The sequence below is a fragment of the Chondrus crispus genome, genomic scaffold, assembly GCF_000350225.1.
Source record: "Chondrus crispus Stackhouse genomic scaffold, scaffold_81, whole genome shotgun sequence".
NCBI lineage: Eukaryota > Rhodophyta > Florideophyceae > Gigartinales > Gigartinaceae > Chondrus > Chondrus crispus.
In genome coordinates, this window is record NW_005178735.1 from 73,265 (window position 1) to 88,321 (window position 15,057).

Sequence of the window (15,057 nt, forward strand, 5' to 3'; positions counted from 1 at the left end):
ACTGCAAAATCACGGAGGTGCCAGTGCACATCGGGGCCAACACGTTGTGGAATCATTTGCCGAAACATAGACTCATAAACGAAAGTTAAAGTTAGCATTGGACACAGGTCTGTGATCTCGCTTCCGACGAACCTTGAAGGACCCATTTCTGTAGTTCGTCATTCCATGGGGAGGCCCAAAGCGCAACCGAGCAATTCATGAAGAATCTCCAGCCGTGGCAAAGCGACACATTGTTACCGCCACATCTGTGGGTTTGCCATGACCACCGGCTGCGGACTGTGATACCGTGGTGGCGCTGGCCTGCTAATTCCAATGGGCATAGAGCAATGGGAACAGAAACAAGGTTGCGGTGATGGCAATATTAGAAACATGAAGGAGCGAGGCGGTAAAGAGATGGCAATGGACTGAAACGTCTTACCTGTAGAAGCGGAATGAGGAAAAGTTTGGAATTCGCCAAGTCCAATATATGGGAGTTTGTGATCGGTAGCGCAGTGAGAGACTAAGAAGGAATTCAATCGATGCTGTTAGAAAGACGTGAATCGATGGTGTTGCAGACACCAAATCAGAAGCTGAATAACAAACAAACCCTTTCATATGAAGAGCTCCCGTGGAGATACACCTCGTAATATCAAAGAAGATAGAAGCAGTTAAGGAGATGCCAAGTTTGTCGGCGAGCTGGGTGAGGGATGTTGACGGTCACAAGAGCTTACCTTTTTGATGTAGAAGCCGAGGGGACAAATGCGGGAGGGACTGTGGGACTGTGAAACGCAACATGGAAGGTACGGGCTGGTGTTTCGGGCTGCATGGCGTTGCTGTTTTCGGGGGTCGCGGGGGGGTTCGATCGATACTAGTGGCGGTGCCTACAGCACCACAGGCCGTCTTTGTAGAAGTAGTTGGGGTCGCTGCTAGGAAGAGCCACTTCATTGGCGGGCGAGGCTGGACGACGGACGGCACAGAGAGCGATTCTGCATGCGGGCGGTGGGGGCGAGCAAGTCGGTGGCAAGCGTGTGCAGGATGGAGTTCAGAGATGTTTGTGAGGTGTTGTGCGGGGCGGAGAGCTGCGAGAGTAGGCGCGGTGAGTCAGCGGTGGCGGAGGGCATCTTCGGAACGGGCGGGTTAGTGCGGGATTGCGGCGGGGCGAGGGGTAAGTACGGAGAGATGGAGTGCAGAGCCGTGGGAGGGACTGCGATATGTAAGAGGAACGGTAGCCCCGGATGCGGCGGGCTCACTGAGCCCCTCGGCGTTGCTGTTTTCGGTTCGCGGGGAGTCCCCGCTATCGAAGCGCAATCAGATTTATTTTTTATTTTTATTTTATTTATATATTTTTGATTTTTTGATTTCTTTTAGGTATGAGATACAGCCACGCGTAGCGCGCGATATAAGTACCTCTCGAAAGACCCTCGTTACCGCGGATGACGAGGATGCAAGACTGTTGGCTGTAGCTGAGCTGGCAGGAACCCTAGCAACCATACTGTAGGCGTTCGTAGGCTACCCGCAGTGTGATCGGAGGACTAGGAATGCCATCGTAGTATTTACGTAGTGTATATGTAACAGTAGGTACAACAGGGCGGAACTCTGGGTCAAACGTGCAGTGCTGTTGTATCACATGCCGAGTGCCACCGCAGTAGCATCCCCCCGCCGTAGTTCATGCGGAGTGCCGCCGGAGTGCATTCCCTCATCTCGCCATTGCTCGTCGAATTTCGCAAGTCGGGTGCCGTTATTCATCGTCTGCAAGAAGCCCACTCGCTTGTGGACCGCAATCCGAAGAGGGCTGTCAGCTGGATGGCCGTCAGCTAATACTAGTGGCGTGCGGGAAGACCAAGGTCGCGCGCCGGTTTCTACACAATGCTACCACACTGGACGCAGGCTGGGCTCCCGCGTGCGTCGCCGTGGGTCACGCGTTCAGCCTCGACCTCGATGTTTCACGTGTCCGCACCCCGCTCGCCGACGTCCTCACATCCCTGACCCGCCTCACATGTGCCCTTCGTCTATACCGTCCTCCACCTGCACCCCCGGTCAACATACCGACACCCTCACCACCGCCCCCGTCATCATCCCCCGATGCGCTAGACCCATCCACAACAGCCTATGTCGGTCACACCTCGTGTAGTCCCACTTGCGCTGCCGCTGTTCGTCGCTATTCCATTATGCGCAATACGTGGACGTTATCAAAACTTGTTTTAATGCATGCTAGTTTGCATCTAAAGAAATTTTTGTCCAGGTAGCACAGGCGAACTAACACATGCACTACGCAGAGTCTTCGAATTTCAATTCCAATCGCTTTTCTGGCCTCACGCTTTCGGCGCTTGTGCTTCTCGATAACTCGGAGAGCCGTGAGGTATTCCTCGTCTTCGTCCTCTTCGCTTGAGAATACAGGGCTGGGACGCTTCCTTTTCACATTCCTGCGCAGGTCCCCGCAGGGCGCCACTGGAGCTTGTTCGTAGCCGGATTCATCTTCACCCCCGCTATCGCTCATTGGTGCGTCAGGAGATCCCTGGACTGTGTTTCTCTCTGGATGAAGATCATCGCGGATTCTCGATGCCGTACCACTTTGTGAAGAGATCTGATGAGAAAGATTAGCACTTGACTTTTTTCGGACTTTGTCACGTCGTAGTACTTCCATGATAAGCCACTCAGCAGCCCAGTAGTTCACAGCCATCGCAAGGACATTGAAGCGACGCTCCAGTGTCTTCTTCAGATTTGCCAAATCCAACGCATGAGATATTTGGATATTGTTCCAAGTTTCAACACCTTTTTTCAGTGCAAACCCAGAGAATGTTACTCTCGGGTCCTCGCTGCGCGCCCCGTATAGCGTCTGTCGAATGAGGCGACACGCTGCACGGTGAGTTTCAGAATCCAGCGGTGCCTGGTTTTCCGTCTTGTCGTACGGTGTACCCTTCCATTCAGCGTAGATGCGGTTGAATACCTCCCGCGTCGACAACTGACAGCCAGATCAGCCATTTCGACGGCCTTGCTTGCCGGGAAGACGAAGGCATCTGATCTCGAGCTCCCCGACGGTGGCCTGATTACCCTGCTTGTTCTGAACACTTTGTCCATTGCAACACGGTTTCTCTTTACGACGAACTCGGCTGCGTTGCTGCATCGCAGAATTCGAACTGTTTTGTTCTGGGTTATTGAAGTTGAATTGGCTTTTCGTAGCTGGTGGTTCCTGTTGTAGGGGAAAGTTGGGTTGTTAAATAGGCGCATTTCAAACAAAGCATTTCTGAAACGAAAGTCACTTCCCGCTCTTTTTGTGAGCTGGATTTTCCTTTCACCCTTATTCCGGATGATTCATCACCAGGGGTCTGGACAGGTCTAAAGCATCTCTGACACTCTCCATTTCGAACTCTGATGGGCGCTTGTAGACTATGCGATTGGGAGGTGGGGAGCAGGTGGTGAGATTGTGCACAATGGGATTGTGCTGTAGATGGAGTAGGGTAGCCATGAGAGGCGTGCGAGTTGAGTGGCCAGTTACAGTGTCCTGCGTGCGGAGAAGAGGAGGTTGCCTTCGCGTCCCACATGAGCTTGGGCGCGCTCGTCATCCCAGCCCCTAATGCGGCGGCGGCATCAGGTCAGCCCAATAAATTACTCAATTGATGCCGCGCAGTATGAAATCCGTACCAGCTCGCAGGAGTTTCATTTCTGGGTCGATAAAATACCTGAAGCCGTCGTGGTCTAGGTACCCAATTAATCTGTTGATACATGACAAGCCTTCCACGCTCCTCACCTTCTCCCGAATCGTTCCCTTGCGACCGTTTCCAAGTTTGGTAAACGGTATTCTACTCATTGCATCCAACTTAAGATCGTACCTCCAGTCAACTCTCGCAGCTTCAAGCTGCCCTACTCTTTTGAGCTGCTCTGACGGCGTGCGATATGTGAATGAGATTTCCCAAAACTCATTCACCGAGCCGTAATAAACGTCTGTCACAGACGGTTTGCTTGATTCTTCATGTGAATCATATTCTGCTTGTCTCATGAAATGCCCAGCGACCCAAAACTTCTGCCTTGGCGTTTTGTAGACCCCTCTGTTACATCTGTTTTGGAACACTTGCTCTGTCTCAACCACAAAAGACGTTTTATGACCGCCGAGCACTGCACGCTTGAACGATTTAAGCGTTCTTATATCCACGTCGTAAGCTGTAATGGGAAGTTTATCCTCGACGTAGGAAAGACATGCTCGGAGTCTGTCCTTCCCTCGAACCACTTTGCCTTTCCCTCGCATACGACCATTGTCTTTGTACTCACAATTGCTCGTATTACAGCGGCCACTTTGGAAATCCGTAAAAGTACCGGAATCACTACCGTATTCACAGTCTGACATTTCTTCTGGCTGTTCACTGTCCGTCACGAGGCTTCTGAGCAGTCTCAAAGAAAAAAGCTTCATATGCTTGTTGAACATGTCCGTCTCTGCCTTTGTCCGGGATTTAACAAGAGGACCTGTTTCGCCAACAAATCTTTCGACCACAAACTGTGAGACATTGAGAAGAGGACCACACTCCTCCATCATATCAGGAAGATGCAAGATCGCGTGGGTTGTTGGAGTAAAACAAAACGATTGCGCATCTTCCTGATAGAACAAGTCACAGAAAAGTTCGTGCAAGCGCTCTACAAAATCGCGAAGCGCAGTCACGTCTCGCTTTAGTGGTGTTGGATCGAGCACAATCTCCAAGACCCTTGCTGTCTTCGTCCAAAGCTCTTGCATTTATTTCGAACAGCGTGAGGCGGAGAACAAAATTTGCCCATAGTATAGCTCAAACGCCTTAAAGTCCTCAGCCTTGAAATATTCCAAATGTTCTATGGACAGAGTTGGGCGACCCCAGCTTGCCGGTATACCATTTCCACCATCTCTCAGAGATTCATTTATGTGTGAGATATCCGTTGATCCATAATTCAATGGTGATAGTTTGGCCTTGGGGTGTATCCCAGATGACAGCAAAATGACGTGCTTGACCCAACCTAATAGCAGAAGATGCATCGGGTCATAAGGTACCGACTGCACAAAATCGAGACTCAGCCTGGCCATGATCGGTTTGCGTTTGATTCCGGTCATTTTTATATAGCGCTGAAGTTCCGTCTTTGCCCCTCGCCTCTCATTATGCTTGAGATATGTTAAACGCCTCCAGATCAATTCGATCTCAGAATGAGATCGTGGTTGTGGGCACTCCAATTTGATCCGTCTACTTGCAGTAGTAATAGAATCCACAGGTGTCCTATCCTTCTTCCCCAACGCTTCGGAACAAGGGACACAGTAGCTACCCCCAGCCGTGCCTACTTTTTTTGCTTCCTTTCGACACCGACGGCAGAAGCACTTTCCGTTGTGCCCCACAAACCCTAAAACTTTCGAACCTGCTGGCCAGTCCGATGAAAAAAAGATGACAAAAGCCCGCAGAAGACGCTCTTTTCCGTCGTAACAAACTGTATGGATTCCCCTCTCTAATTTCTTCAAATCTTCGATGATTGGCTCAAGGAAGCTGTCAAAGCTATCGCTGTCGTGCGTACCTGGTATGAAAGCGGTGACAAGACAATTTGAAGCTTTGAGGCGCATCTCATGATCTTGATTTAAAATGATGAACACCACAGGCCACGCCGTTCTTCGGGTACCGCGCTCTTTGAAAATTTCAAATCCGTCAGATGACATAGTGAGAAATATCAGGATCTCATCATCTTCTTTCCAAGCAGCCATTTTGGAGCCGTGGAGCGTTCGAAACAAGGAACCGTCATAGTAGTCGTAGAGGTAGTCGTCGCACGGTGACTGAAGTGACGATTTGGCAGACGTGCATCCGTCCCTAAATTGGTCAAATAATGCTTTTTCTCGACACATTGCGGCCAGCTGCTCCGAAAGAAACGAGTACCAGAACTTCTGTGATACCAGGAGCTTGCAATTTTCGGAATGACATTCTTCTCGATTAGTGCCGGATCTGGTTGAAACAGCAGCATGGCCGCTGCTACAAATTCCCGCAAACCTCTTTTTGACGCCAGTGCGCCTTAAAATGTGATTCATGAGTACATCATACGTGTATGCTGACTGCACAGCATCAGTTCTAAGAAGCTTTCGAGTAGTGTTCTGAGAAAGCTTGCCCCTCTCCGTTAGCTCCAGTACTTCGGACAATCGCCTCACCTCGTCCTCCTTAGCCTGTGATTTGGCATTCAGGGTGCCATTATTTTCGCTGACGGATGGGCTATTCACCAGGGACGCGCTTCCCGATTCCCCTTGTACCTCGTCATTTGGTTGAGACTCGTATGAATATTCCGTACGACGCTTTTTTTGTGCTTGTGGAGACCATCGAAGGTTGAGATGATTGTGGATGACAGTTGGAAGTATAGCGGAAGGTAGGTGTCGGTGAGGTCCGGTGGTGGATAACGTGGATGACGTTTCAAAGCTTCTTACAGAAGGAGAATAAATTTCTCGTGAGGATGGCGCAGCTGAGATGGACCAGAGATCCGCTGTGCGAGGACAGCTAGACCTCGCCAAGGTTGAAGGAGAACGATCAGTAGAACCAGAAGTAGACATGGCAGTTGACATGCCGACTATACTCATTCGATCCGATGAAGTCGTCTTGATTAATCCGAATCGGCATAAATGTATGACAAAAGGCCTTAAGTTGGCCTTTCGCTTCGCAAACCCAAACATGGAGTTATGACGCGGCGATAATTACTGGTTGGATGGGTGCCAATGCGGGTACCAGCAGGAAGTTCTAAAGCTGGATGTGCGAGGAAGATTGTGGTGTACATCAATGAGTTCGATGTTGAATTAAATCGCAAAGTAGTCCCTCTCGCTAAATGAATCTCGCAAAGTGCATATAGTCGCATGAAGGATAGTACTCATCTTAGCTGGCTGCAAGCCACATGCCGCAATACGCACCAAGTCGTGAAAGAGACGATGTACTGAATAAAGACCTGGAGACAGGTTTGACCCCGCACGCCCACACAACGCGAGAGCCCAAGTAGCGGTGCTCAAGAAGCAAAACCCCGCGCCCATAGCGCCCAGAGCTGCGACAGAAGCCCTTTGCGGATGTTGCAGACCCACTACCCTTTCCCGCCCTTGTCCCCTCGGCGCGGCGCGGCGTGACGCACACGCTTGCGTTACGCACGGATTGCAGGAAAGGAATTTGCTGTCTGGCATGGCGGGCCGGCAGTTATGGCGCACTAGTGCGCTCATTCTCTTCCCCTACTCCTTGCACGCCCGCGAGCCATACGTGTCCAACCACTCCGTGGCGCACCCGCCGCAGTAGTTGTCGACGCACGCGACGGCGCCGGCGCACGGCGCCACACCGTCGACGGAGAACGGCGCCCGCTTGAACAGCGCGCTCGCCGCCCCGTCTGCGCAGCGGCACGTAGAGCCGCAGCATATCTGCGGCGTATCGAAGAACCGCCGCTGCGCCTCGGAGAGAAAGCCCACCTGCTTGTAAAAATGCTTCTTCGCGCCGCGCACAGGGGGCAGGAGAGGAGCGCACGTGTAAGCTTTCCGTCCGCGTGCGCGCACAAGCAGCGCGGGGGTGGCGCCACCTACGTCGCACTGCGAGAGGGACGGGGCCGTGCCCGCCTGGATCGGCAGGATGTACCCCTTGTTCTCCTCGATGAACGTGCCGCACGCGCCGGACGACGCAGGCGTGTACAGCTTGAACGTACCGAACCGCGAGCAGCCCCTGAAGACGCGGTAGGTCCGCAACGTGTACACCGTCGTGTCCGATGACGACCATGTTTCAATGATGCGCCAAATATAACCGTTTTATCAGCTAATCATTACTGCGTGAGCATCAAATATGCATCACTGTCGCATCGATTGGCTGTTAGTGCATTTTACAGATATCCTGGGGATATCACGTCGACATTTGGGTGGATATCCGGACATTCAGATTGCATCGAAGGAGTACCATGCGCACATCGGGAGCACATCGGCGGCTAACAGAGGCGCATATTTGGCTCATTGAACGGACATCTAAGTTCCTCACTGGGGAAGGCGTCTGGAAAGGGCATTTAGCTCGCGTGTATCTTTGATTGTCTTCTGGTCAAGTGACACATTCGTCGTATGGTTGAGCTTCCTACATTTTTCTACCATGGAACTACCTGGAGCATAGTCGATATCATCTACATCCATCGCTCTGCTTGCCACGCCTGAGCTTGCGGTGATATCCAATCGCACAGATGCATCTTTGAGTCTCCAGCTAAACTTTTGCCCATCTTGTACAAACTCGTTTCCCGCCTTGAAAGTCACCTTGCTTTTACATGCCCTGAATCCAAACGCTGCCTTGTATTGAGTATTCCCCTTGAGCACCTCTCCTCTATCGTCATGAAAGTAGTTGAGACTAATGGCTGTTGCTGGGAACCATGCCTTACTTTCTTCTTCATTCTCCAAGGTATAGTAGACGTCTATATCACTCCCGAATTGGAAGCCATTGAAAAGATCTGATACCATTATCAACTGGTGGATGGTATCGTCCTCTGTTAATTTCCCTTGGAAAGTGATACTTGAGAAATTTGTTTGAAATATATACCGAAGACTAAAGAGTTGGGGTAACCATTCGAACGTAGTCAGTATATACATATATATCTCATTAATGTGAAATCACCATTTTTGTAACGGTCACATTTATGGATCACAGCTCTGCTCAGAGTCTAAGTCCCATGGGACTTGCACGTGCACTTTTCCAGTAGGGCATGGGCTACAAATCTACCTACATCTTCCAGTCCAGAATGCTTTGCCAGTCAGTCATGTGTCATTGAATAACTGTTTTTTTAATCACAGTTGCCACAGTCCGGAAGGCTTTGACTGTAACTCATGTCTCGTTGAATGGCTGTTCTTTTAATCATATTTGCCACACTGGTACGTGTAACAGGCCTATGGTAAAATGACCCCCAACGCTCCCCCCCTTTATAAATGAAATAAGAGAAAACGCGTGGGTCCCGGGACGGAGACCCCGACATGAACAATCCAATTGGACTCGTATTCACGTTTCGCATTGCAATCCCACCAATTGATCTTAAGCTACTTGGTGTTACCGTTATTTTAATCTTTTAACTGATGTAGAAAGGAGTGACTATCTATCTGAGTAAACGTGGTCGTTTTTGGAGACTCCTTTATATATCAGTGAGCAGTTCTAGATTGGTGACTGAGACGATGTGGATGTATTCATTCCCCTATCTCTTCTATCTCCCCTGGACAATATCTAAAGGGAAATAAGCCAGTTGTTCCCTTTCAAGAGGGGTGTGAAGCTGCTTTGTGCTCTATAGACATATTGTTATTGAAAAAGGGAGCAAACCCAGCGCAGAAATCCCTTTAGCGGTTCGAGTGAAGCTTTACTTCGTGGCATCTGTGTACGTGTACGCTAGAGTACAAGGTGGTCTACTACAACATCTCATATTGGAAGTGGATTAATTAAGGATAAAGATGATTTACTTGTGCAATGAAGATAGAAGTGTCACCACAGAGTGATGATGACACTGTTCTCGCTATTGAAAGTATGAACTACCCAGTACCTATGCTTGGATGTCGTCCTCCTCAGTACCCTTCACCTATGAATCACTGTCGCCACTAGAATCACTTGAGTGGTAATCAGAAGAAGAGCTCGAGGGCGAATTCTTCTTCGGAGGCTCCGAGTTACCGTGCGGGCCAGTCTGCGGAGAGATGCCCTCCGCGGAGAGCCCGGCATGAAAGTGAGGGGTAAAGGACGGATTCCTGTAAACTGAATCCAGCAGCTTCTGTCATCTAGGAACGAAGTAAAGATGATAGCAAACCACGTGACCATCCTTCTTTGCAGAGCCAAGTCCAATCTGAGACGTCGCACCGGGTGATATGCTATCCTCGTACGAAGCACCAGCATGTGAGAGATCTCCTCTTCCAATGAAGACAGATTTCGGTGGAACGTGGACCTTCTTCACCTGCACGCCCATGGAAATGTGTCTCTGGGCTATTGAATCCTTCACTGTGAAGTGATGGGAGAACGGACAAACCCAAAGGGGGAATCCATTTTCACCAGAACAAATAAAGAAGTATCCAGGATTCCTTGCGTAGTCCAGGTTTCCATTCTTAGATTTTCCAACGCCAAAGTCTGTATGGAGGGACTGCCGAGGACAACCTTTCCCCGTCAGCAAGAAGCGACCCCCAGACTTCGGAACAGCCATCTTCGAAGAGCCCTTTTCAGGGTATACGAGTCGAAGTGCAGCAGCAATTTGCGCCAGGCGGACGTCCATCACGGCGCGCTTCCTTGCCACCCACACTGTATTGGCATTCTGTTCGAACTCGGACGAAACACCTGCTAGCGGGGTGATGTAGCGTCCGATGCCCTTATTTCGGTGTTTTCTATCTGTCTAGGGATCGACGTTGAAGATGGGGCTCCACACTTTGCGATTTGCTTCATTCTTCATCGCATCTTCGCCAGGGAATATTTCTTCGTAGTATTCTATTATCTCTTCGATGACGTCCCCTCCATGGAGAGGGGCTTCGAAAACGAGGTTAGATGGCACACCACTGTCACTTCCGAAACCTTCAAGAATGACGAAACCCTTGTCCCGCAGCTCAGTCGCCTTGGCCAGGAAGTATTCATTAGCGACGTTGTCTAATTCCATGGCTGCGGCCCGAAGAGCCTGTTCCTCCTTGTAATTCAGGGCCGTATTAGGACTCGGACCCGTGGAGGGCAGCGCTTTCATGAACACGTTGGACTTCGTCGACCCGATTTCCTTGTGTCGCATAGCCGCGGCGTGATAGTACACGGCATGATGAATTCGCACCAAGTCCATCCTTTCGACCAGGCAATTCGCTCGGTGACAAATGGTATGCACAAAGAACGAAGCCAAGGAGTTTGATGCGTTATCGGATTCCCTTTCGGCCACTGACTCGGCGGAAGTAAGGTGTAGTTAACCCAATCCGGGTTCTTCGAAACACTCCATACGGCAGATTCGTGTGCCCCGATCGGGAGTAGACCTGCAAGAATGTCATCGAACTCCCCGACGTCATCTTCCCTTGCCACATCACTTTCGACAGCGTGCGGTAAAGTCGGTATCCTCAATTCCTCTTCCTTCTCTTCAAAGGCAGTGTTGAGGGCACGGATGTTCTCAGTTGACTGGATAGCATCTTCCTGGCCTGGTTTTCTCTTTCCTGTTTTCTTCAAAGGCAGCTGCAGGGAAATCGTCAATGTATTAGTTTTAATCCTTTGGCTAATCCCTCTCCGAACTGTTACGGACGAGGCCTGTGAGGAGGACCCAGGCCCTTGCGCGTGACGAGGCGGCTGGGACGTATCAACTTGAGACGTAGTCGTTTGAGGTACTTGGCGTGAAGTACCTTGAGAGATAGGCGCGTCAGCTCGCTTAGAAAGCTCCTTAGGTGGAGCTAGAGCTTTCACGAGCTTTTTGCGGAGCATATTCAGACGCTTGTCTTGGTCACAACGCTGCCCAGCTTCAATAACTCCACTCCTGAAACTCTTCATCTGCCTTGCCACAATGTCATCAATCCGCATCTTGATGTTTCTGCCCACCTCAATCTCCATTTCCAAGACGCTTTGCAACTCATTCTCGTACTTGTTGGCAATGGTGCAAAGCTCCTCATAAATTTCAGCAAAGGCTTCAAAGAAAGCATTCTCGTACTCAGTGAAAGCACCGCGCTTCTTTCTCCTTTTCTTCTGACGCTTGAAGTTCATCGGTTTGTCCGTCTCCACCTCGCGCAAAAAGACAACAACACATGAAATACCAAGAAGGATGCCAGACCTATGCAGGGTGAGAAGCCGACAGTTGCTAAGGTGCGTGATACCGATAGTCCTGGTCGTATCGCAGAGGCTTTTGATGGTGTCGTAGTCGATATCGTACTCCACAAGTCGTAGTGCCAAGTGAGCATATCGAGAGTACTGCTTATCGCCAGCGGGCCAAGTACTTTAAGCTTCATTAGCGCGCCTGTGACACCTGCGGCAGTCATCACAGTACGCTGATTCTGCATATCCAACCGGTTCTTCATCATTCGAACAGCCGCTTTAGTTGCGTGAATGGAATCTGTGAAGTTTGAGAACCGGATCGTCGACGAGGTGTCGTTGAGTAGAGCACCGATGCCTAGTTTTTCCAAGTCTGAAACGGGTTTACCATCCTTCCTGTACCACACCTGTGCGTCGATCCATTCGAACTCCTTTTCCTTTTGCAAGTCAGTAGCCTTGGCCTTATTCATGCCGGTGACACGATGCTGACCGTCGCAAATTAGGGGTTCCATCACCAGCTCATCTAACCCATCGTCTCTCTGCCTCAACGTCGTAGCGCGGTCGAAGACCATGTCTTCTGGTATGGCCACAGAGATTGCTCCAGCCGCTTTCAGCAGCCCGTTTTTGAGAAGGCTATCGGTAATTGATTCAACATGTCTTTCATCAACCTCCCGAAGAGTTTCTTCCATGATTCTGATGTTACTGACTAAGACCCGGACGTGATGCTGCCCGTACTTGCTCACATCCACTTCAGGGATATCTGGGGCAAAAGACTCGTCTATTTCGATACCGTTGTCGAGTGTAGCAACTCTCGTTTCCTTCACAAACCGGATGTCAACATCAACATTAACAACGTCCATTGGCGAACTGCTGTTGTCAGAGTCTCGTCTAGAAGAATCCGCACGAGGTGATTTCGGGGCATCTGCTTCCATTCCGATTTTTCCACATGCATCTGAAACGACCGCAGAAACGATGTGTTTCGCCGTGTCTGATTGTTGCTCTTCACCTTTGAATAAACTTAATCTCTTTCGAACGGACATAGCGGTCTGAACAGTCTTTTCAACATTAGAAGTTTTCTTGGTAGTGGGAGTGGAGACCGTTCCCTCCATTTCCGACACAACCCCCTTGGCCATCATGAAACCGTCCCAAGGGTATCGCGCCCATATGTCGACAATCTCTCCAAGTGTCTTGGGACAGTGTTACTCCTCATTGGCCGGGAAAGGGTACGGATAGGGGATGTTCTTACGGTTGTCGTCTATATGGACTTTGTAAACCAGAACGAGGTATTGCGAACCTTTCTCCCAGTCCCCGATGTCTGGAAGGTCGAAAGTTCGGGGCGGCATCTGGCCCTCGGCACCGAGTGTGATATGCGCAGTTCCTACTCGAACTAGAGCACCGAACTCTTCATGCCCGTCCGGCGTTGCCTGACATCGTTTGATTTTGAAGTCATGGGCAAAGAGGGTCACTTCTGCATCGGCTACAAGTCCCTTGGACTGAAGTTCTTGAAGAGAGCGAACCTTTTTTCCAGTTGCACGGCTAGAACCACGCCCACGCCCACGCCCACGCCCACGACCTCTTCGTTCCTTTCTAATTCCGCGCTTGAGTGTAGGTATGGTAAACACCTTGATTTATCACTTGTGATACTTCAATGGAGACAGGAATGGATAGCAGTAAGAGGAGCGGAACAAAAGTGCAGGCTTATGTAGAGAACGAAAAGACTTTGTGCCTGATAGTAGATGAGGTTTTTTAAACGAACGGCAAGAGAAGGAATAATCCAGTAAAGCAACCGCTTAGGTCTTCTAGGTTTCCACTTGAGGTTTCCACGCAATATTTCCGCTTGACGGGTACTCTAACCCACGGTGACGCGTCCCCTATGCGCGGAGGGGCCAATTTCAGCACTCTTCCACCACCCAGACCCTAGGGTGATGGTGACAAGATCTGTTCGGGGTACCCCTGCAGCCAACTATTGTTGACTATCGGCGCAGTCCTCCCCCTATGAGAAAATGTCAATATTCGAGTTTAGCGGCTAAAGACACTGAATAGAGGACGACCTAGTAGAAGTAGTGGTCGATAAGAAGGAACAGGCGCCGTGCAAAACGCAGCGCGAGAAACGATAGACGGGCTTGCGACGCGTTCGGGACCTGGAAGCAAGAGAGACTGTAACTGTGGTCGGAAAGGGCGAGCAGACGTAGTGCAAGTACTCGGTATAGGCGCGCCGGTAGGGTGCGAAGAAGAAAGGTGCTAGAGAGGAAAAGGGTCGAGTGAGGTCAAAGGGGTAGGAGGAGCAGGACGATTTTTGGACAGAAATGCGTCTACACAGGGGCGATTAAGCTATGGGGAGACGCTCTACAGACCCAAAATCAACGGCCCGGGAGGCCCCATGACAGATGACATGCCTGGACATCCCCAATGGAGCGCTCGGGTGGTATGCGGCCAGAAAAACAGTCAAGTTTTTTTCGGACGCGCGACCCAGGCACCGGATGGGCGCATCGATAGTCGATGTGAAAATTAAATCCTTTCTTTGCGCAATGTTTTGGCCGATTTGATTTCCACATCGAGTGTCGATGTGCAAATCAAATCTTTTTTTTGCGCAATTTTTTGGCCGATTTTACTCGCACATCGAGTGTCGATGTGCATATCACGTGTCAGGGACGCGCGTCCACCAAGGTGCCTGCAGGCTCATGCTGGCCGTGGTGTCACCTTCTACCTTTCAGACCGCTCGCGCTGCGTTTTGCGCTGCGCCTGTTCCTTCTTATCGACCACTACTTCTACTAGGTCGTCCTCTATTCAGTGGCTTTAGCCGCTAAACTCGAACATTGACATTTTCTCATAGGGGGAGGACTGCAACGATAGTCAACAATAGTTGGCTGCAGGGGTACCCCGAGCGGATCTTGTCACCATCACCCAAGGGTCTGGGTGGTGGAAGAGTGCTGAAATTGGCCCCCTCCGCGCGTAGGGGACGCGTCACCGTAGGTTGGAGTACCCGTCTGTAGTGCAATGTGCCTGGCAGGCCGCGAACACAGTCCGACGGTCAAACAAAAAGAAGAAAAACAACAACAGCAACAACCACTGCCGATGGCACGCGCTACGGAGCGTTCGAGACTCCCTTTCCCCGTGTGTGGGCTTGCGGCCCACGGTAGCTCAACTCCGACGGAGAGGTTACGGAAAGATGCCCGGCCCGGGAGGATAATGGTGGTAGAGACTTGTGAAGACTTGAGTGCTCGGCGAGTGCGGGTTGGGCTTGTCTACGAGAATGTAATCGCGGTTCGCTGGGTTGTAAGGCCAATGCTCGGCGAGCGTCTTCAGCACCTTGGGTATAATTCAAAGTCTTCGACTGGGGCTTGTTCAGCACTACCCGACGGGATCGTAACCGTGTAGC

The 15,057-nt window shown here is 50.6% G+C and overlaps 1 protein-coding gene across 1 annotated transcript; it reads right to left on the minus strand.

The window, feature by feature from the left end:
* Window positions 1–233: 233 nt before the first annotated feature.
* Window positions 234–371, minus strand: CHC_T00007691001 (hypothetical protein). The gene has a single exon (XM_005711374.1). The coding sequence runs from the start codon at window positions 369–371 to the stop codon at window positions 234–236; it is 138 nt and encodes a 45-aa protein (XP_005711431.1).
* Window positions 372–15,057: the final 14,686 nt, after the last annotated feature.

Coding starts and splice junctions, on each gene's coding strand:
- CHC_T00007691001 (XM_005711374.1), bottom strand. CDS start 371: ATGTTTCTAATATTGCCATCACCGCAACCTTGTTTCTGTTCCCATTGC.